Raw genomic sequence first — 23,284 nt, 5'->3', positions numbered from 1 at the left:
ATGATTTTAACTCAACAATATGGTTATATCTTAATGACAAATTGAATGAAAAGAAACAAATATCAGAGTACCTTTGAGACAATGCCTTTTAGATCAAAACCAACTAAAATTAAAAGCATATACTTTTCGTTCATGAGTATGCACCAAACAGACCTATCTTTTCAATAAATAAGAGAACACAAAATTTGTAATAATGACTAACTCAGATTACAGGAGATACGGAAGGAAACAAGAGAAAGAGTTGTAGTAAAATTTAAGTTACTGTAATATTCTAGTTCTTAGAGACTTGATGTATCTGTGTTCCACCCGGGGGGTTAAAACAAGGATTCGGAAAAAGGGTTTCCTGTACATCCAAAGGTGAACTTGGAACCGTTTCCCTGCTGCGTGAGCTTTTATGTCACGGCTCTAGACTGAAATGTCCTAAAGGAGATCAGTCCTGGGACTAATCAGGACTGATGTTGAAGCTGAAACTCCAATACTTTAGCCACCTCATGTGAAGAGCTGACTCATCTGAAAAGACCCTGATGCTGGGAAAGACTGAGGCAGGAGGAGAAGGGGACGACGGAGGATGAGATGGTTGGATGGCATCACCAACTCAATGGACATGGGTTTGGCTAGACTCCGGGAGTTGGTGATGGATAGGGAGGCCTGGCGTGCTGCGGTTCATGGGGTCGCAAAGAGTCGGACACGACTGAACTGAACTGAACTGAGACTGAAATGGGCCCATTAAAAAGTTAAGGATGAGGTTCACATGAGACGTAAAGGCAAGCTTACTGCTACAGAAGAGAAAAAACGCCCCCTCCAAGCTCCAAGAGCTCCAAGACGGGCAAAGATGCCTGGGAAATGGAGTCCCAGACCCTGAGGATACCCGAAGGCTTCTGGGAAGTGCAGTCCAAAGTCAGCCCGTCTCCTTCTGCGCAGCCTCAAAAGTCTCTGCGAAAGGAAGCCTTGAGAAGTCGTGCAGCGCCGTCCTTCCACCGGAAGTGTCCGATCGGAACCAGCCCTGTGGGAGAGGTGAGTCCGGGTCTGGGGACCCAGGTGTCCGGTCCTTTGTCTCCTTTAAACACCCAGTCCCTATCATGGTCCCTTCGGGATTGCAACAGCCCTGGGACACTCTGGACCTGGGACCTCAGAGGAATCCCGAGGAAATGTGGAACTAGGTTTGGCGTTGGAAAAGCGTTTGCGCCGGCCTATATCTGGAATGGATAGGGGTTTCCATAGTTACCCCGCCGCGCGTGACGTCATCGTTGAGCGCTGAGGGGGCGTGGTTTGGGGGACTACGGGCCTTCCTGCTGGCTGATATTTTGGGGTCACTGGGAAAAGAAGTGGCCTGACCCAGTTGGGCGAGGCGGGGAAAGGTGGCATCTGTCTCGAGCCGACTGCGTTCTGCCAGAAGAAACTGTCCCAGAGTCCGCCCCAGAGTCCTGTTCTCATCCTGGGAGGAGTAACCGGCCCTTTTGTACGAAAAGTGGGACAGCTCCGGCATCCTCATGAAATTTATTCACATAGTAAATATTTAGTATTCCCTGTGTACTAGGGATGCCTTGAAACTAATATTGAAACGAGTATCCCGTTCTAGAATGAGAGACCAGACAGCAAAGCAGGCAAGTTAGTTGGAAGACCGGAAAATGCCTCTGTGAGAAACAGAAGGTGCTGTGAGAGCCTTCGTCATCACGCACTGTGAATCCCCTGTTCCATTCTGTGACCTCTGCTGGAGGTATAGCCCCGCACACCTCATACTTCTATCCCATGGTACACACCCGGCAGCTACCCATCCACCTACCCAAGAACCTACTCATCCAACAGGAAACCACATTACCAGTTCTCCAATGTAACTAATTACTCCTTACTCTCTTTACCAAACCTCCAATCACTCCTTACTCTGTTGTAATATTTATTTACATATTTGCTTAGCTAGTTTTGTAACGCTCCTTCTACACAGTGATTGTAAAGCACTAGATGCTCAAAAAAATGTTTATTAGTTTAAGGTTATTAAGACATTTGAAACTCAGCTTTAGGGAGAATATATCAAATCCTTGCAAGTTAGATGATTTTTATCTAGAGTTTTGAGCTGTTTTAAGTGGATAAGAAGTGATTAAACATCTGAAGACAGAACTTTCAGCTATCTGAGGGAGTAACATATGTTGTAGAATGAGATAATGCCCATAAAGTATTAGGACACTACCTGGTAAACACTTAACACGTCTAGAAAATAACAAGAAGTTCAATTAGCTCTCTATGTCAAAGGAATGTCCTAATAAATTAGTAAGAATTGAGACATACATCATAGCTCCAAACCCCCCTCCCACTTTCCTCCTCCTCATTGCTAAATTTTTACCTCATTTACACTCACTCAGACTCTTGTTTTCCAAAATTCAGTCTGAGCCTGTGAGCTTCATTTCATACTCTCGGAGAATTATCCTCAGTATTTATCTTTAACTGCCCTTTCCATGGATCTTATCTAAACTTGTATTTCCATTCCTAACTTCTTTCCATTAAAATCTCTTAATACCTTTTGGAAATTTTTCCTAAGTGAATATCTCATTAGCATCTAAAATACAGAATATACAAAGCAATAGGAAATTCATATTTCTTAATTTCCCCTTTTATCCAATAAATCAACAAAAGTGAGAACTTAAGAATATTAATAATGCATGGTCCTTGACCTCATGGGGCTCCAATCAATAAAAAAAAAACATTGAAAATAATACAAGATGATATGTGTTTTATCCACAGATGTTAAGTGTTAGGAACCTAGAACTCAAAAGTCAAGTTACTGAATTCTTTCTCAGAGGTATTAGAATTCTTAGTCACTCCAGTTACACCCTGTAAGCTGGTCTCACCATCAATCTGCTGTTCATTCGCACTTTCTCAACTGTTTACTCTCCCTTCCTTTTTGCCTTTCTGGATCTTTCTTATCCTTTATTGTTCAGGTTAAGCCCCACCACCTGTAGGAAATATTTGCACACATAGACACACATCCTCCCCCTACCTCAGAACCATTAAGCTATTTAGTGTCTCTGCCATACAGTCTGTTCAATACTTCAGCTTTCAACATTTATCACACTTTTTCAGTATCATGTGAAGCAGGTTTTGTTATTTAAATGTTCTGTATCCATGTGTGTTTTGTGTCATTTCTTTCCAACTCTTGCAAACTCCTTGGAAACTCAAACACTTTTTAAAATTCCTTATATCTGTACATCAGAATACAGAAAATCCAGGCATATCCCATATTAACCACATCAGCATCACCATAGGCAGAAGGCCAAGGAATCTGTTTTAACAAAGTTCTCACATGACAGGCAGTGAGCCCAGTTCTGAATTCAGACTTTCTTAGAAATCACTGCCATATAACTTCTAGCCCAATGCTTTGCCGTGTTAAGGTCTTAATAAAGTATATGTTTGTGCAACAATCAGTAGTCAGCTTGGTGAAATGTTTAGTAGAAGGACCTGAAAGATGAATATTTGCCTTTCACTAGGGCTTCACTTCTGAATTACTTTATTCAGTTTTTCAGTTCAGATGCCAAACAGACCATTCCCAAGTGCTGCTAAGACTTGAGGAACTGATATCTAATGATAAGATTCACAAAAGATTGATAAGCAGGTCTTGGTGCAGTTTATTATGCTTTATTGGTAATCTAATTGGCCTTGATATCTAGGACATGGACTGAGCCATTAAATTCAGAAGGCTGAGAGAATTGTTGAGACAAAAGGAAACAGATTTATCTCAGATTTTGAGAGAAGAAGTTCGTTACACTGAAATTGTTAACCTTGGCCTTTAAGGAAAGTTGCCTGGTTTTTATTATTTAAGAGATGTGTTAGTAATCCTAGTTCAATGTTCTGAATAATTATAACATTCTAAGCCTGTATTTTCCCCCACACTTTGAGGACAGTTACCTCTTTATGTTTCTATCCTATTATGGTCCATCCTAGAGATGAACAATATATTTATCTCCGCAAACAGTATTTATCAGGCCATTCTGCTCAGAAGCTTTCATTGGCTCCCCAGTGCCTAAAAGATAAACTCTGAATTCGTGAGCTTGACATTTGAAGCTTCCTTCAATAGAATCTTTGTCTCTATAATTTATTTATGCAAACCTACTGACATTTTGCCTTCCCACTTGTGTTCCTACCATTAACCAGTTGCTTGTAATTTCCTGTTTCTCTCTCTCCCAACATCCTAGGCAAATTCTATCCATTCATCAGAAGTTAGTTTTTTAATTAAGCTTTTCCTGAATATTGAAACCTACTGTGTTCTTTTCCATCCCCAACTTATTGAGCACTTCTGTCATTTTTCTCTTTTTTGATGGTTATTTTCTTTATGAGTAATATATAATTTAATTGTGTGTGACAAAGTAACATTTATTATTGCCTTATATTTATACTCTTATATTTAATACCTATAAATTATCTTATTTTTAAAATTAAATTTTAAGCTGCTTTTAGGTGGAAATTATGTAACAGTTGTAAGTCCACAAAACAGGTATTTCAGTGCTTTTAAATGCCCAGCCAATTTTTGTATAATGGAGAATGACTTTTTCTATGATGTGATCTTTTGTCTTCCTGGACAGTAATAGTAATCTTTTTAATCCCTCAGGAGAGTTCTTAAAACTAAAAAAGGCTCTTCACAGAGCAGAAGTGGGATTCTGATAATACAGTTTATTTCAAGATGGCAACTGAATCAAAGAAAGCTGCAGCTCAGAACCTTCAGGAGGATGAAGGACTTCTGATAGTGAAGATGGAAGAGGAAGATTTTGTCTGGAGGCAGGATGCTTGCTTACAGAGGAGTGATCCCCTCAGGCAGGAGCTCTGCCGGCGGCTGTTCCGGCAGTTCTGCTACCAGGATTCTCCCGGGCCCCGAGAGGCACTGAGCCAGCTCCGGGAGCTCTGCTGTCGGTGGCTGGAGCCAGAAACCCAGACCAAGGAGCAGATCCTGGAGCTGCTAATTCTGGAACAGTTCCTGGCTATCCTGCCAGAGGATCTGCAGGCTTGGGTGCGTGAACATTACCCAGAGAGTGGAGAGGAGGCAGTGACCCTACTGGAAGATTTAAAGAGAGGCACTGATGAAGCTGCACTCCAGGTACAAAGGGGTTGGGGGATCTAAGACCTCCAGGATGGATGGAGTCGCACATAGGGAGAAAGGGACCTGAGATTGAATATCTAGTGAGCTTTGTGAAAAAGAAGTGAAGGTGAAGTCGCTCAGTTGTGTCCGACTGTTTGCGACCCCACGAACTGTAGCCTATCAGGCTCCTCTGTCCATGGGGTTTTCCAGGCAAGGGTACTGGAGTGGGTTGCCATTTCCTTCTCCAGGGGATCTTCCCAAGCCAGGGATTGAGCCCAGGTCTCCTGCATTGCAGGCAGACGCTTTACCATCTGAGGCACCAGGCTCCCAAAGTGAGCTTTGTAGGAACTCTTCCCTCTCTGCTAGGTACTATGCTACCTTTTACAATTGAGGCAGACTTAATTCTTCCTTCCCCAGTTTTGTATAACTCTGGAAGATTCTCTTTGGTTTGGGAAGATGTTTAATTCCAACTGGGATTCTCTCATAAGCCCAAATGTACTTTGTTTTTCTCAGATTCCAGTCTGTGGACATGGACAAGAACCATTCAGGAGAAAAGTGGCACCTCTTGGGCCAGCTCTTAGTATCCAGTTCCAGCCAGTGGACACCATGGCCCTCCATGGTTCTTCAGAACCCCAGCTCCTACTGGACTGTGGTAAGGAGCAATACTCTATGTGGTGCATGTCCCTGAAGTGCTGGGACAGTGAACCTCCCTTCTAAGACTATTCTTAGTAACTGTAGACGGTCCTTTCCTTTATTACTTAATAAGAAATAGAAAACTCTTTTCCTTTTGTATCATTGTCCATCCAAAATAAGAGAGAGAGAACTTTGTTTTTTATTCAGAATGTCTCCTTTTTCATTTGTTCTTTATCTAACATGAGATGTTTTCATGTTATGAGCTAATTAAAGGAAAGAAAATGAATGGGTTGAGAAAATGTTAGGGAATGAGAAAAGAGGCAAAAGTGAAAGAAACACATGCATAGAAATAAAACATGTTAATAGGGAAGCAGATATAATGATAGGAAAAAAGAGACAAATATGTGATGATACACTCAGAAATAGAATATAATTCACAGATACATAGAACAAGATCCATATTATTGCCTTTTTATTTTACTTTTGGTTTTACAAAGCCCTCATGTTTTTGTAGAAAGTTGGCCATACTTGTGATGACTACCTCCATAGAATCCTCTTTGCTGTTCTAAAATTCATTGTTTAAAAGGTTCAAGGACTCAGTATCACTTTAAGTGTATATGGTCCTAAAAAATAAACCCAAGAATAGATTACACTAATTTTTAAGATTACCCAAATTCTGCTTTCAGGTTTGTTCTGGAAATATTTCCATCCATCTCATCTAAAACTATAAATTTTCCCACCCTAAGGCCAGTACTGCCTAACCCCTTCTCCCATCCTAGCTTATTATAGACAAAGGAAACCCTATAAAAAGAGGGGCAGCTTGATTCCAGTTTAATATAGTTTAATATAGAGTCAGGAGCACAGTATAGATTGATGAGCTAAAAGGTAGAATTTGTGAGGACTAGATCATAAATGAGTATGAAGAGCTCAGATGTATTGTAGAGGAGATTAGGATTTCTAAGTAGGGTGTAAGAATGACAAGGTTCAATGATGATTAGTCTGGTGAGAGTATTTAGGATGACTAGGAAGAATAGCTCTGAGTGAAACAACAAGGAGGCTGTTACAGTTATCTGAACAGGAAGTGATGAGGTTCTATAGTTAACAGAAGTGTAAAGAAAAGAAGGTATATAGGGGACATTTAGCAGAAATGACAGAATTTGATTATCCATGAAAGATGAAGAAGTGGACAGATGGATTGGATGAATAGATGGATGGAGGTTTTTCCCACCACATACACATACCTGAGTCTATAATTTTACTTTTCTCTATGCATCTATGTCCTCATCTACTTTCTTTAAAACGGTGCCTCCCTTTCACCCTCTAACAGTAGAAGTATAAACCCAAAGTTCCCCAGAATCCTTCACAGTCACATTTCATAGTTCTGTCTTCTTACCTGTTCCCCCCACTCCCATTCTGGCTGGTGATGATCCTCTTCCTACTCTTCTCTATTGTTGTCTGCTCATCTCACATGTCTGTTTCCTCTCTCTGCCAACTACTGCATACATATGCTTTTACCAATTATTCTTTCTCTTTTATCCTCATCCATCCCTCCTCTCATTTGAAAGGTCACATTTTTAGAGTAGCCAAATCATGGCTACTGTGTAACTATCTTGGGTGCATCTCAAAGTTTTACCTTCTTTTAGTTCAGCAAACAGATATTTTCCTCTTTATTTTTTCATCATTTTTTTTAGATAACAAGAGTGAAAACAGTGAATCCATGCCAAAGCTGGACATTTATGAGAAAATGGAATCACAGAGAATTGTATCAGGAAGAATTTCAGAATTTGTGTCAGAAGGATCTGCTGAGCCTCAAGACATCTGTAAGTCTGCAGGCAAGATAAAGAGGCAGCAGGAAAAAGACTCAGGGGAGTCTCGGAAATCATCATCTGCTCAGGATGCAGCTTTCAGTAAAATCCTCACCCATAAAAATACACTTACAGGTGAAATAAGCCATGATGGCTGTGAGAGAAACTTAAATCTGAACTCAAATGAATTTACACACCAGAAATCTTGTAAACACAGTACGTGTGACCAAAGTTTCAAATGGAATTCAGATTTTATTAAGCATCAGAGAATTTATGCTGGAGAAAAAATTCACCCATGTGGGAAATCTCTCAAGAACCCAAACCTTATTAAACATACAGCAGTTTTCACTGGCGAGAAGACCCATCAGTGTAATGAATGTGGAAAAGCTTTCAGACACAGCTCAAAGCTTATTAGGCATCAGAGAATCCACACTGGAGAGAGACCCTATGAATGTAATGAGTGTGGAAAAGGCTTTGGGGGGAGCTCAGATCTTATTAGACACCAAAGGATTCACACTGGGGAGAGACCCTTTGAATGCAAAGAATGTGGGAGAGCATTCAGCCTGAACTCACATCTTATCCTGCATCAGAGAATTCACACCAGGGAGAAACCCTATGAATGTAGTGAATGTGGAAAAACCTTCAGAGTGAGCTCACACCTTATTCGACACTTGAGAATCCACACTGGAGAGAAACCCTATGAATGCAGTGAGTGTGGAAGAGCCTTCAGCCAGAGCTCACACCTTAGTCAACATCAGAGAATTCACAAGAGGGAAAACCTGTTCATGTAAAGAACTTAAATTCATAGGAAATAGAACAGGAAAAACATTGAATAAATAATAAATATCGGTTGAGATGAATGACTGAAAGACCAGTATCTCTTTATTTTCTCTCATTTTTGGTTTGCTGTTCTGCATATAATCTTTATTGCCGTATGTCTGCTTGCTAAAGTCAAACCAGAAAAGCAAAATTTGGGGGAGGCTAATAAATGAGTCAGGCTTCCCTGGTGGCTCAGTGATAAAGAATCTTTCTGCCAGTGCGGGAGACACAGGTTCAGTCTCTGGGTCGGGAAGATCCCCTGGAGAAGGAAATGGCAACCCATTCCAGTATTCTTACCTGGGAAATCCCATGGACAGAGGAGTGTGGTGGGTGTACATGGGGTCGCAAAAGGGTCAAACACAACTTAGAGACAAAACAATAACAAATAAATAAGTTAGTCTATGGCAATGAAAATAGAAAAAGAGGACTCTTGGGAAATAACCAGAATTACAGTGTGGGGGAAAGAAGATTCAGGTAAAGAGAGCCTGATCATTATCATTAACTCTAGTTAATGATTCTCCGTAAGAAGAGGTAAGCTAAGCCTCGAAATGGAATAGTTTGAGCAAGGTACTGCAGAACAGTGCTTTTAAAGTATTCCTTTAAAAAATGAAGATACAACAAAACTAAATTAGTCATGTCAAAAACGAGGATGTATGCAACGGTGGCATTCCAATATGTAAGCCAAACTCTGTCCAGCAGTCATGCCAGGAAGTAAACAACCAGAAGAGCACTTAAAGCAAGAGGCCATAATCCTGAGATTGAAGGAAGACAGGGAGGGAGTAGAAGCAAATTAGGCAAGAGCTGGGGTTAGAGGTAAGGAAAGGTGTTGCAAATTGAAGTAAACCTTCGAATTTGGAGGACATACACAGTAGCATAACCAGGACTTTACTGCCATGCTGTGGGGGTTTGGGGCACCTTCCTGGGGTGGGAGGATGGTGTGGTTCTGGGGAGTTGTCTTGGTAGAAATAGGGTTCTCTGGCTATTAACAACTTTGGAAGAGGGCTGAGGAAATTAGTACTACAAAACTAGGTCCTGAAACTATTTCAGTGCTGCTGGCTGCTCTCTAGAAAAGCCTGGCAGGAGAGTATAGAAAAGGTTGGTATCTGAGAAAAGAGTGGAGAGGAATCTGCAACAAGTTGGAGCTCTACCAGTGATTTCAGGATATAAAAGTGAATCCTGCTTTACTTATTTTACCTGTTTGATGAGGTACCTTTTCACTAATGTGAGAAATAAAAACATTTAAGGTCTAAATATCAAATTTATGTTTTTATATGAAAACTAACTAGAAACAGAACCTTTATGTTAATAATACGATAATCTAATGAACAAAATTTTCCATGAAGAAGCTTAATAAGAATGGCATTTGTGTTTCAATGACCTTGAACTATAGGATCTAGATAACCCAGTATTTTGTTTTAAGGTCATGTTGAGCTCATAATTTCTTTTTACAGGCACTAGGCTTATGCATCCTATCACATGACTGAACACGTGCTGTTATATTTTCCATTTTTATTTCCCATTTTATAGTTAAGAAAACTGAGCTGAAAGTAGCAGGCACAGGAATACATAGTAAACAGTGAAAGCAGGATATAAACATACATATTATTCCAGAACCCTAGTTCTTAACCTTGACTATGTCACTGGCAATGTGACTATGGGATATAAAATCAGAAAAGACAGTCCTGGGGGATTACCTGGCTGTCTTAGGACTGGGTGCTTTCACTTGGGGCAACCGCATTCAGTCACTGGTCAGGGAACTATGACCCCACAAGTCTTGCCACACAGCAACACAACTTCAAATTTGGGGGGAAGGGGTTTCTATATCATCCTTTTAGAAGACTAACGGGTGATACATTTCAAAATCATGGTGGCAGTAGGGACCTGGTAGGCTGGGCTGACTTTTCCCTGGAGGCCCCAGGAGACAACCACCCAGAGCATCTTTCTAGAGAGGCCAGGCAGTAGCCGCTGTGCCCAGGGTTAGCGGGCTTCTGGCGGGCTTGTCAGGCCCAGGCCTGGAAAGGGGTAAGAGCCTGTTTCCCAAGGTTTAACTTCCCTCTGGGCTGCTATAAGATGCTATGAGATGAGGCCAGCAGCTGTAGGTAGGGGCTGAAACTTTGAATACACAGCTGCTCTTCCACCCACCACCCCCCGACACACACACACGCACGCATGCATGCACACACACATGCACGCACACGTGCACACAGAGGCCCCCGGGAGAGGGAGGAAAGAAGATCCTCCTCCTTTGCCTCTGTCCCCCTCTCCCTCCAGCACTGGCTACAGGAAGCTCTGTCTGTCTTCCAGAGACATTGGCAGAGGCACCTTGTCAGTGGGGAATATGTATTCACACACAAGCATGCAGACCTATCTGTTTATATTGCTAGCAAACATCTGGACATAATTTGATCCTTTACTGATCATGATCAGAAATCTTATCTATAGATTAATTTGTAGTGGAGAACATTAACATGCTTGGTTTGGTATTTTTAATCTCATCACTTGTGGCCAAGCTTCACATTGTTTCCATATTATGAGTTGTAGTGTCTGTCTTACCTAGTTTATGCTTTCGCACGATTCACCAGAATTGTCAGTTTTCCTTTTGAATTTACATTTTAATGGTTCATTAAATTAATATATTAGTGGTTCATTCAGTGGTTTTCAAGATGACTAGTCTTTCACCTCAGCTAAAGATTTCAGTAGGCATTTCTCTAAATTAATAATGATGTATTTCACCTTAGAAGTGGTGCCAGGGCTTCCCTGGTGGTCCTGTGGTTAAGGATCCACCTTGCAATGCAAGAGACACCAGTTCAATCCCTGGTCTGGGAAGGTCCCACATGCCACAGAACAACTAAGCCCGTGCCCCACAACTACCAATCCTACATGCTACAGCTACTGAAGCCTGTGTGCCCTAGAGCCTGTGCAACAGGAGAAGCCATATTGGCTTCAGTCTTCTCTATGAAATATCACAGGGAACAGGAAAGTCTCCTGACAGTGAAAGAAGAGGGCAACACTCAGGGCCATGAAAATAGGCAACATGGGAGGAAATGTAACAACCAGGAGGTAGCTGCCAGTCAGAACTTTAGGCATTTCTGTTACCTGGAGGCACCTTGACGCTGTGAGGCTCTGAACCAACTCTAGGAACTTTGCCATCAATGAATGGTGCCACACCAGGGAACAGATCCTGGAGCTGCAAGTGCTGGAGCAGTTCCTAACCAGCCTGCCCCAGGAGCACCAGGCCTGGATGTCAGAACATCAGCGAAAGGATGACAGGGAGCCAGTGATCATGTTGGAGGATTTGGAGAAAGAACTTGATGAAACAAGACTGCAAGTGTGATTAAATAGGGGAACATTGGGGAATGAAAGTCCTAGCCAGAGAGAGAAGCATCCATACTACCATGGGAGCAGGTTGCAGAACGCAAGTCTCTACTCACCCTGACTAGATATGATAGTCACTCTGTTTTTACTTCCTCTTGAGGATGGAATAAGACTGTGCTCACTCTTTCTATATTCTGTGCCCTGGGAATTGTTCTGTAAGATGTCTTTCAAAGGTATTAACTCTAGTTCATTCATTAAGTCTATCACAATCCTACCATATCTTGTTTCCAGGCTGTAACCAGAACCTGTGAATTCCAGGTGAAATTTTTCCTGCATTTATCACCCATTTCTTTGAAGCCTGCTCCACAATTGCCTCCCTTGTAAGGTTCCCCACTGTGTCTGCTAGATGTGTGGTACTAGCTTCAAAGCTGACTCATGCAGTCACACAGTGCCTTAGAGCTCAGAAATGTCCTGCTTTCAGAAAGTCATGAGCTTTGTTTAATGCCCTGTTGTCACAGTCTTGAAATTCTTAACTTTATCTTTTAACTTGTGTTTTGTAAGTGAAGTAAAATAGGACAACAGAGCATATGCCTGAGCAGAGGATTTGCCCCCATTCACGTGTAGCATTTGTAATCCCCCATGAGCACAGAATTCCAGTGGACCCATAAGTTATGGGAGTTCAGCAAGACTCAAAGTGAGTATGAAGGAGGGAAGAATAGACTACTCTTAAATGTGCTACTTTGGAATGGGAATTATTTTGAGTTGAAATCTATCAACCTGGAAGACTCAGGAAATACTTTTACCTCTCCCTTAACTACTTGAAAGAATTTATATAGGGAGCTTGTGCTAAAAAAAAAAAAAAAAAAGGAGTTATTACCAGAGATAACTTTTTAAATCTGAAAGACCTATATATATGGCAGGGCAAACACCTAGTTACCAAACATCTGCTCTTCTTATCCTCCTGTGAATTACCCTCCTGCCCTTTGAAGCCCAGACCCCTATTCCATTCATTAAGTCAGGATGGCATATAAGCCCCTCTTATCTTCAGGGCTCCTATACATACAAAATTCGGTTTGTTTTTCTCCTGAGAATGTTTTATGTCAATTATAAGACCAACCAAAGAACCTAGAAATGTAGAAAGAAAATTTTTCCTCCCCAACACCTGTTTCCTACTCCATTTACCAACTGAAAAAGCCTGCAGAGTGGAAGCATTCTGTACAAGTTACAGCCCATCAGCTGTTGGATTTTTCCAGAAGATTCTGTTCTCTCCCTGGGGTCCTAATTTTCTTAAACCTTTTGTGGTGTCTGCCAAAGAAGTTTTGAAGCACTCATTCCTCTGCGCCACTTGCAACAATTAAACTTTATTGTGCAACAAATGAATTGCCACTCTGTTTAAGACAAGGATGCAGAAATAACAAAAATGAAAAGTCTCACTTTTTAAGGTAGTTTCAAGGAGTTCACTCACTTACTGCCTAGAATAATATAATAAGGATTCTTGCCTAAAGGTAAGAAATCGAATTACCAAGTAGTTTTTATTATAATTCTTAGGAAAACAGCAAGTTACTACCTGTTGCATTGTAACATTGCAGTGTAATATTTCCTAATTCATCACAGAGTTAGGTAGGAAGGTAGGCATGAACAAGGAGGGTTGCCCTTGCTGAAAAGGATACAAGCTAGTATCCTGTAGAGACCTCTAAACCTCTTCCCAGGCACACACAGGAGAGCTCCCAGATATGCTACAAAATAACCACAGAGATTTTTCCAATCCTGCACATGTGCCCTAGGTATACAGTGGATACAAACTAACCTCAGGGACTTCCTGGAGTAACTCTATGCAGTCAGGAGCCTAGTAAGGGTTCATAAATATTCTATACATATATACACCTGATTATAACAGACTGAATTATGGGAAGACAGATACAACAGATGTGCTGTTATATAACTTGCAAATGTCAATTGACCTTGAGTGTATGCCTATTTGCATTCCTTTTCATTGATTGGTGGCAGGTACAAGCCCTATTTTGCACAGGGCATAACCAAAAGAAGAGACAGGAAGTACAAAAGAGGGGAAGCCAGGGAATATGCACTTCCCTGATGGCACAGATGGTAAAGAATCTACCTGCAAGGCAGATTCCTGAGTTAGATCCTTGGGTCTGGGAGATCTCCTGGAGAAGGGAGTGGCAACTCACTCCATTATTCTTGCCTGAAGAATTCCATAGACAGAGGAGCCTGGCAGGTACAGTCCATGGCATGGCAAAGAGTTGGACATGACTGAACAGCTAATACATAAGGAGTATGTGGAGGCGACCTGCTCCTGTGTTTTGAGAGTTTGTGTCTAATATCTGCTTGAGCTGAACTGAGCTGCAATTTGCCTGTTGCTTTGAAAACTCTTTAGTCCGTCCAGGAAAAGAAATAAACCAACCTGACAACAGTACTCCTGCGAACTACTAGTATCTCTAATTTGTATAGGAAATGGGTTTATTAAAGTTTAGCTAATAATCCGGAGAACTCAGGATTCCAGTACAACTTGCCCAACTCCATATCAGAAGTTTCTAAGCACTAGCTAGTCCGTGTCCCCAGCTGGACTGTAAGCTTCTTAGGCCAAGGACCATCTCCTTCCTATACTTTCGCTGTACTCCTCGCGCTTATTATAGTACTGAACAGCTCCTAACCAACATTACATTGCATCTGGCTGAAAGAGCCCTGTAAAAGTTTCATTTTTAAATGTCACACATTAAGCCTGGAAACTGTCATTTTAATTTGAGCAGCGGTAGTCTCTGGCTTTGGAGCCCTCACTGTGGCCACGTTGTAGGGATCCCAGGACAGGTCTGGGTAACGCATGCGTGGTGCGCATCCTGTCCCTGGCTGTGCAAACTTGGGCAGATCACTTTGCTCTTTGCCTGTTTCCGGGTTGTAAATTGAACGGACAACACCGCATTCATCAATGTGCCTTAATCCTTCTCCTTTCCCTTCCTCTCCTTGCGGGTCAAGACTGAGCAATTGTGCTGATGGCAATGCTGCGGACACATTCTGGTTGAGCGATGTGTCTGCCTGGTAAATATATTCAAGTTGATGGAGGTCGGGACGGAGTGGCGGATGCTGTCCAGAGAGGTAGGCTGGCAAGGAGGACGCGTGTACTCGGGTCAGAGAATAGGAACCGAGAAGTGGTGGTCGGAGGGGCAGCACGCCTGGGAATGTCCCCGCCCGCCGCCCCGAACAGGACAGGGCCTAGGAACTCAAAGCCGCGGAGCTGGCCTTCAGATCCTCTTTTTAAGAGGAGAGTTATGAATCAAAACGCCACAGACATGGGTGTCCCCATGTGCAGACCTCGCGGGGGGCTCGGCCACACTGAATGGCTCGGACCTTTCCTCCGAAGCCTCCGGAAACGGGGGCGCACGGCCGGGCAGGGTTAGCGGACGCACTTCCGCTGGCGGCAGGTCTGAGGCTCCGAGGAGCTGGATCGGTAAGCGCGGCCGCCTCCCTTGGGCTGGGATAAGACTGGCGGGAAGACAGCCGGACGCCGCGGTGGGACCCCCAGGTCGGTCGGGCGCGGGTCGGGGGAGTCACTTCCTTGCTCTTGCCGGCGCTGGAAGTGCCAGCGGAGACTCCACAGGAGCCCGCCCCACTGCCGGCCAGCGCTCCAGAAAGTTTCTAAGACTAGGACTCCTGGGTCAGTGATGTTAACCTGAGGAGTTCCATGAGGGCCATCCGTTTGTCCAACTCGGCCGCCTACTCCCGGAAGCCTTTTATGGACAGCCAGGTCCTTGTGGCTTAAAGGATACACAGACAGTCAACACTTCCCGAGGCTGGGGAACCGTGATGTGCCAGTGCGGTAAATGGGAAAGGGATTTGTAGTCTGGTTGGTTAACTTACTATATTGTCTTATTCGCCCGAAGATTTAAACTAGTAGAAGAGAACACGTGTTAGTGGACTCCATATCCTTTATCTTGAGTTATTCCTGAAACAGTCTTTCTCCTACGGCTGGGAAAGTGGAGGTGTTTACCAAAGCTGCCCAGTGAGTTAAAGATGCTAGGTGCAGAGAAGGCACTAGAGGGCCTCCTTGCGTGATCTTCTGTTCTGTGTCCGGAAACCTAGAAGTGTACCAAAGCTCTAGGCGTCATTCCTGGAGCCAGCGGCTGGGTGACCAAGTCACAGTGGTAACTGCAGCACTCTAAACTGAGGTCTTACTAAGTGCCAGGCACTGAATTTAATTTATCCTCAAAAAGACGCTATATAATACGGTCTGCTGTTTAGTTAATCACATTGTAACATTTTTCTGGTTTTGGAATTGTGCTGTGGTTATGTAAGATGTTAATATTAGGGGAAGCTGAGTGAAGGTTATAGGGACTGTTGTGTACCTTTTTTGAAAAATTTTTAGTAAGTTTAACATTATTTCAAATAAAACATTGTTTAAAAGCCTCTAAGGTATTTTTACAGAGGGGAAAGCAAATTTGGAGATGTTAAGCTATCATGTATAAGAAAACATGACAGGATTCAAGCCGAGGTCTTTTGGAATCCAAAGCCTGTGCTCTTAATCACTGTCCACCATGCTAATCAGTTGTTACTTCACATTTCCCTAAACCCACAGGACCTGCTTAAGTCTCCTATTACATAGAAAACTGAAAGCATCTACACCCACACAGCCTGCTACCTACGCTAACGTAATTTTAGTACTCAACTGTCTTCCCTAAGTGTGACTTCACTATTCTATTTCTTCAACAACATAACTTTACTTGCCCTAAAAGATAAAAGTTGCTGATAATTATGTGGTTTAACAACTTACCCCTCTATCCATTTATGTGAACATCAAACACTTCAACTTTCAACAGGTAGGATTTAGACTTTTCAAAACCTTCAACTGAAAATCTTCACCTATACTACTTTATCACTATCCTTGCCCAATCCTTATCCTGCCTTGAAAGATCTGCCGTAAGCCCCCCAAACCTCGTAAATATTCTGACTTTGCCTTCTCCCCTAGGAGGTACTAGCAAGACTATCAAAGTGCTCTCCATTTCTCATAAGAATAAACTTAACTTGGCCATATCAACTAATTGTTTTGCTGTTACTTGGAGGAATAAGGCATCCAACAATATTCCCAGTATTGTCAAAAATGCTGTCTCTTGACAAACATTCCTTCTTCTATTTAGAAAAAGGTATTAATTGCCTTAAACTTTTATTTTTTACATTTTCTTTATTGAATTCTCTTTAATTTGGGATTGAGCTTCCTTTTTCTTCTAGAACAGAAAGATTAAACTTAGTGTGTGAGCTCAAATGTTGAATCAGCCTTCCTATCTTTTTAACTGTGGTTTCTGTAACCCTAGGAGTGTGCCCTAAAGGATAACACTTGTAGCAGCAATCCTCCTCTTGGCCCATTGGAGCAAGAATGGCCACTGGTTTTCATCTAGAGGTTCCTGAAGAGTCAATAAGGGCTCTTTGAAGTAACTAATAAAAAGGGCATGCTGGGAATAAGAGATCTGGCCCAAAGGAGAGCAGCCAAAACAACCAGGAGTTATTCCACCACCGCTTCCCATAGTTCTGCTACCAAGAGACTCCTTGGCCCTTTGCAGTCTTGTGCCAGCTCTGGGTATTCTACTATGAGCGGTAAGGCCTGAGATACCCACCAAGGAACAGACGTTGGACTTGGTGGTGCTGGCGCAGCTCAACCATACTGCCTGAGGAACTGCAGGACTGGATACAGAAGCAATCCAGAGAGTGGGGAGGAGGCAGCGGCTATGCTGGAAGATCTGGAGAGGAAGTTAGATTAATCAGGCCAGCGGATAGGAAAGGGCCCTATGCTCAGTGGGGACAGAGTTGGGAAGTGGGCATCCAGGCTGGTCCTTTGTGGGATTTCTGGGGATCATTTACTCTGTGGGCCCTTCAGTTGCCTAAATGAGCTTGCTTATCCTCAGGTTTCAACCCACGCCTGGACACAGGAAGTGCTTTCTGAGACATCGGTACCTCTGGATCCAGCTAAGAAAGCAGCATATCTCCAGCCTCACACCATGGAAATCCAGTTTAAGGACCCTCAACACCAACAGGATTGTGGTTAGTGTTGACACGTAGGTCATATAGCTCCCCTGAAGACCTTAGAATTGTTCATCATTCAGCAGATGTATGTTAAGTACCTGTTATATTCCAGGCACTGTGCAAGGCACTGGGCATAATAAACAAAGTGGACATGATCTGTTTTCATGGAGCTTACAACAGTCTGATGACAGAGGCATTAAACAAATAACCACACAAATAAATATGCTGTGATAGATTGTATATGGGGAGAGAGGTATGTCAGAGGTCTCTTTAAGAAAATAACACGGTAACTAATCCTAAAAGTAGAATAGGAATCAACCAAGTGAATAGTAGAGGTGGAAAGCATTGTAGGCCAGAAGAGCATGTGCAAAACCAAGTGGGAAGGAAATTGGTGGGTTTGAAAGATGGCCAGTGTGACTGTCTCCAAGCTGTCTTTTCCTTCATTTAGTGTCTTTTGTCACACAAAGCAAACCACCTTTCCCTGCATTATTTCAACATGGTTATAAATTCTGCCCTTTACTCTAAAAATGTGACTACTACAGGGAGAACATGGCTTGAATGGGATCTCTCACTTTTGTTTTTCAGAAACTATTGATCATTGAGGAGGTGGCCACATCTCTCACCCTGAAAGAGTGGGGGTTGTTGGGACTCTACTTAGAGGAACTTCTGTAGGAAAGACAGGCAAAGAAATTATGGGATCATGCTTTCCTTGGATATGGTCAGATGGGAGGCTAGGGTCTGCTAAAGAACCTTCTCTGTGTTACTACTGTTTTCTTGAGAATCTCAGTCTCAAATGACCCACAGAGTGTAGTTTCAGGTTTGACAGATTCCCAGTGTTCTTTGTAAGAAGAGTAATAATGTCTCTGTGAGCTAAAGCAATTTCTGTCTCTTTTACCCTGTGTGTCTAAAGTCTAATCTCATTGTTCTTCATATTTGGACATGTCATACTTCTCTTTGGCTGATCTCTCATGTTTTAATATGTCTAAAGGTCTTCCCATTATTCCTCAGAACACTCTGCACAAAGTTATTTCATGGTTCCATCTTGATACCTGCCACTGCTGGCTTCCTGTCTTGTTTTGTTACTCCCACAGTTTCTGCTCTTTCATCCCTCTCTACCCAACTTGTGGCCTCCCTGATGAACTCGCTCTTATCTGAGATCTTCTCCTATTGTTCACAGCGATTATTCGTTAGATCCCTCATCATCCTCCCTGATTTTTCTCTACTCTTTTCTTGAATCACTCCCTCGCCATCCAGTGGCTGCTAATCTCTTCCTTTGCCATCTCCCAATCTCCTCTTCAGATGTTGTAAAATCATTTTGTTAGTATATTGAAGCTGTGTATGTCTAATAAATGTTTCATTTTATTTCCTGTATATTTCAGTGACATTTGAATACTGTGTTTTTTACTTCAGATGATGTGATAAGAATAAAGAAAGAAGAACCGGATGAAAAGCAGGAACTTACTGTAGATACGGAATCCCAAGAAAAGTTTTCAGACCAAATCAATGGAGAGGCTTTTGAATGTGGAGAAACCCAAGAACATAAAGGATGGATGGAAAGATATCAGAGAAACACTTCAAATGAGAAGAGATATAAGTGTGATGAATGTGGGAAAAGATTCACTCTAAAGTCAAGCCTCATTAGACATAAAAGAATCCACCCTGGAGAGACATCCTATTCGTGTAATGTATGTGGCAAAACTTTCATTCAGAGCTCACAGCTTACTGACCATCAGAGAATACATAGCCAGTTAAAACCACATCAGTGTGATGAGTGTGAGAAAGGCTTTTATTACAGGGCACATCTTGTTCAGCATCAAAGGATCCACTCTGGAGAAAAACCCTTCCAATGTAATGAGTGTGGGAAAGCTTTTCATTACAGTGCAGGCCTTATTCGACACCAGAGGACCCACACAGAAGAGAAACCATACCAGTGTAATGACTGTGGGAAAGCTTTTCATTATAACTCGGGCCTTATTCGACACCAGAGGACCCACACAGGAGAGAAACCATACCAGTGCAACGACTGTGGGAAAGCTTTCTGTCTGAGCTCACATCTGATACAACATCAGAGAGTTCATACTGGAGAGAAGCCATACCAGTGTAGTGAGTGTGGAAAAAGCTTCAGCCAGAGCTCAGGCCTCTTCCATCACCAGAGAAGCCACAGTGGGGAGAAACCATATGAATGTGATGAGTGTGGAAAGGCTTTCAGTCATAGTTCAGCTCTTGTTGGACACCAGAGAATGCACAGTGGAGAGAGGCCCTATGAGTGTGATGTGTGTGGGAAAGCTTTCGGCTATAGCTCGCATCTTCTGGGACACCGAAGAATCCACACTGGAGAGAAGCCATATGAATGCCATGTGTGTGGAAAAGCTTTCCGACAGAGCTCACACCTCATTGTACATCAGCAAATCCACACTGAAGAGAAGCCCTGGTAATGTCCAGAGTTATTTTCCATCTATGCTCATTCCTGTGGGACATCAAAAAAGCACAGCTAGATGTAGGGAACTCTGTGATCACTATTGCAATTTCAGCAGTCACTCGGAAATACTTATAGAAGCTGAGATAGACAAGCACCTGATGGTTTACCAAACAAGACACTAATGTTCTGCCACTAAGCACATCATGTGATGAACTAGGACATTGGAAGGGTTCATTTCATTATTCTGAAACTTTTCTTCTCTGAAGCAAGTGGCTCCAGCAATCTAAATGTTCTGTTAGACATATAACAAGATTTTAAAGATTACTACTGTTTCTTTTCTCCTTCCCTTTCCATTCTTCCCCTTTTTTTGGAGTTGGCTAAAGTATGAATTTATAATTAACATCTGATCTACACTTAAAAAAAAAGACTATGAGTTTTTGGTTAGCTTGATAAAATATATTAGCCTATGAATTATATACACTAAAAATATTGTGTACTACAAAAGCTATTTTGTAATATTGGAATGAACTATGACTTGCATGGGTAGGATAGGTTAGGGGTGGTGGAGCAAGATTTATCTTGCAATTTTCCAGTGACCTTTCACATCTTAAACCAGAGAGAGCAGACAGGCCAATGGGTTCTATTTAGCCTGTGCATGCATTTTTCTCACAAAGTATGATTATCTCTTGGTAATATAAAATTATTGCCACTACTTAAAGAGATTTTACATAAAATCTGACTTCCCAGATTCTCTTATAAAAAAATGCATGATGTGGCAACACCAGGCACCACATTCCCATGTGGGAAAGTTGACTAGAGCTGACTATTGTATAATGAGACATGGTCCCCACTGCCGCATAGCTTCCTACTGTCTTATATACCTCCCTTCATTCATTTTGCCTGTGTGACCCCTACCACTGCCTTAAGGGTTTCTCAAGGAGGCTTCAGGGCTCTAGGTCCCTTACCACCAAAACAGCTTCACTTTAATTAGTTTTATATATTGGCCTCCCAAATAAGATTTCTCTGAAGATTTTCTGCTAACAACAGTTTGAAGATTTAGATTAAATAATAAATTTTAAAATGTAACTTTTGAGCACCTGAAGGTAGAGGAAAGCCACTTTAAAATTTTCTTTAGATACAATTTATAGGTAATCTATTGAAAGTCAATAATAATAGCTTCTAAAGAAAAGCTATGACAAACCTAGACAGCATATTAAAAAGCAGAGACATTACTTTGCTGACAGAGGTCTGTCTAGTCAAAGCTATGGTTTTTCCAGTAGTCATGTATGGATGTGAGAGTTGGACCGTAAGGAAGGCTGAGTGCCGAAGAATTGATGATGCTTTTGAACTGTGGTGTTGGAGAAGACTCTTGCAAGAGTCCCTTGGACTGCAAGGAGATCGAACCAGTCAGTCCTAAAGGAAATCACCCATGAATATTCATTGGAAGGACTGATACTGAAGCTCCAATACTTTAGCCACCTGATGCAAGGAGCTGACTCATTAGTAAAGACCCTGATGCTGGGACAGATTGAAAGCAGGAGGAGAAGGGGATGACAGAGGATGAGATGATTGGATGGCATCATTGACTCAATGAACATGAGTTTGAGCAAGCTCCAGGAGACGGTGAAAGACAGGGGTACAGCCCTGGGGGGTCACAAGGTCAGGCACAACTGAGCGACTGAACAACAAAAACAACAAACCAAATTCTTAGAGACCAGTTCATCAGGTGAGATGAAAAACATAAAAACAAATATGAAGAGAATCAACATTTAAGTGAAAAATTGAAAAAATGCAGGTCCAAAAGTAGAGATCATTTGGAGAAGAGAACCGTTGAAATGTGAAGCATTCAGTAATAGAAGCAGTTGTGGGAAAGCAGTGGGTTAAGGTCTGAATGGGCAAGTGGGGAGGGGTGAAAAGAAAAAGCAGTTAAGAAAGGGAAAGACAGGGATAAACTGAGAGAAGGAAAGCAGCGGAGAGAAGTTAGGGGAAAAGGGGAAAGGTCAGAGACATTAGAAAAAGAAATTTCAAACAGGAAATGGAAGCAATGAAAACATAAGTGAAAAAGCAATCTGTAAAGAAACATGAAGGGGAGATTGAGGCTTTGCAGAGGCTGGAGTACTTGCTTTGATCATGGGTCTCCCAGTGACTTCAGAAAAATAATCAATCCTTTATTTCCATGCCATGTAGGCCAAATCCCTCATATGAAAGAACTGAACCTGTATTCACTAATGTCTTTATGAACCACTCAGGATCCTGGCCCTGTGTGCGTCTCTGAGATTTGAGACATAGGACACTTCTCTTTTCTCTACCACACTCTAAGCCCCAACTTGTTGAACTCTGCTCAGCCTGGACGCTCCTTCTTAGCAAAACCAACAAAGCAGGATTCTCTTGAAGAGCAATAATATATTCTTGGCCTCTCTGGGATGCATTGTTGTTGTTCAGTCACTAGTCATATCCAACTCTTTGGGACCCCATGGACTGTAGCCTGCCGGGCTCCTCTTGTCTGTGGGGTTTTTCCAGGCAGTCATTCTGGAGTGGATTGCCATTTCTTTCTCCAGGGGATCTTCCCAGTTCAGGGATCAAACCTGCATCTCCTGCATTGGCAGGCTGATTCTTTAGCTCTGAGCCACCAGGGGAGCCCCTCTCCCTCACCTAACCAACCACAAATTGTTATCTTGGCTCTATTTCGGACAGTATCCAGGACCTTGCCACTTAGAACTCGTACTGCCCTAGGCTTGCCTATTCCATTAAAGAGGAAAAAGCATGTTGAGAGATAGTAATACCCATTATGAATTAAATAATATCTGCAAAAGGAAAAGCCCTTTGCAAACTATAACAATAGTAGCTACCATTTGTTGAACGCCAGTGTCCCAGACACTGTACCAAGCACCTTATAATATATCTCATGTAAACTTTCCATCTCTTCTATGAGCACTATTATATCTGTGTCTACATATAATTTTTTAAATGAACAGTTTTATTATATTACAGTTAAGCAGCCTACTAAAATGTTTATAGAATAAGATCACACACTATTTTAAACATTTAAAGTAGCAAAAATTGGAAGTAAATGACAACAAAATGTCAACATATAGGTGATGAAAATAGATTCCTTTTCTTTCTATTTTATATTCCAAATGGAAAAGTTAGAATTCATCTATACATGTAAACTCTTTAAAAATTAAAATGCTACAGAATATCTGA

The 23,284-nt window shown here is 42.0% G+C and overlaps 2 protein-coding genes across 11 annotated transcripts; both read left to right on the top strand.

The window, feature by feature from the left end:
* The first annotated feature begins 552 nt into the window (after positions 1-552).
* Positions 553-8,360, top strand: ZNF165 (zinc finger protein 165). Its single transcript, XM_070456893.1, has 4 exons — positions 553-1,014; positions 4,598-5,080; positions 5,576-5,714; positions 7,387-8,360. The coding sequence occupies exons 2-4, from the start codon at positions 4,670-4,672 to the stop codon at positions 8,289-8,291; spliced, it is 1,455 nt and encodes a 484-aa protein (XP_070312994.1). The 5' UTR covers positions 553-1,014; positions 4,598-4,669; the 3' UTR covers positions 8,292-8,360.
* A 6,130-nt stretch (positions 8,361-14,490) lies between these two features.
* On the top strand, positions 14,491-23,284 carry LOC139031496 (zinc finger protein ZFP2-like). 10 transcript variants are annotated; one of them, XM_070456899.1, is made up of 3 exons: positions 14,491-14,745; positions 17,544-17,679; positions 19,072-23,284. In XM_070456899.1, exons 1-3 carry the CDS (start codon positions 14,707-14,709, stop codon positions 20,094-20,096), a joined length of 1,200 nt encoding a protein of 399 aa, XP_070313000.1. In that variant the 5' UTR covers positions 14,491-14,706; the 3' UTR covers positions 20,097-23,284. The 10 variants fall into 10 exon arrangements, with proteins under 10 accessions (XP_070313000.1, XP_070313003.1, XP_070312998.1 ...); XM_070456902.1 differs by having other exon boundaries at positions 14,492-14,688; XM_070456897.1 differs by having other exon boundaries at positions 14,492-14,745; positions 16,956-17,679.

Source organism: Odocoileus virginianus, chromosome 27 (genome assembly GCF_023699985.2).
Source record: "Odocoileus virginianus isolate 20LAN1187 ecotype Illinois chromosome 27, Ovbor_1.2, whole genome shotgun sequence".
Taxonomy (NCBI): Eukaryota; Metazoa; Chordata; class Mammalia; order Artiodactyla; family Cervidae; genus Odocoileus; species Odocoileus virginianus.
Note: the sequence above shows the minus strand (reverse complement) of the source record. Positions and strands in the feature narration are given on the sequence as shown.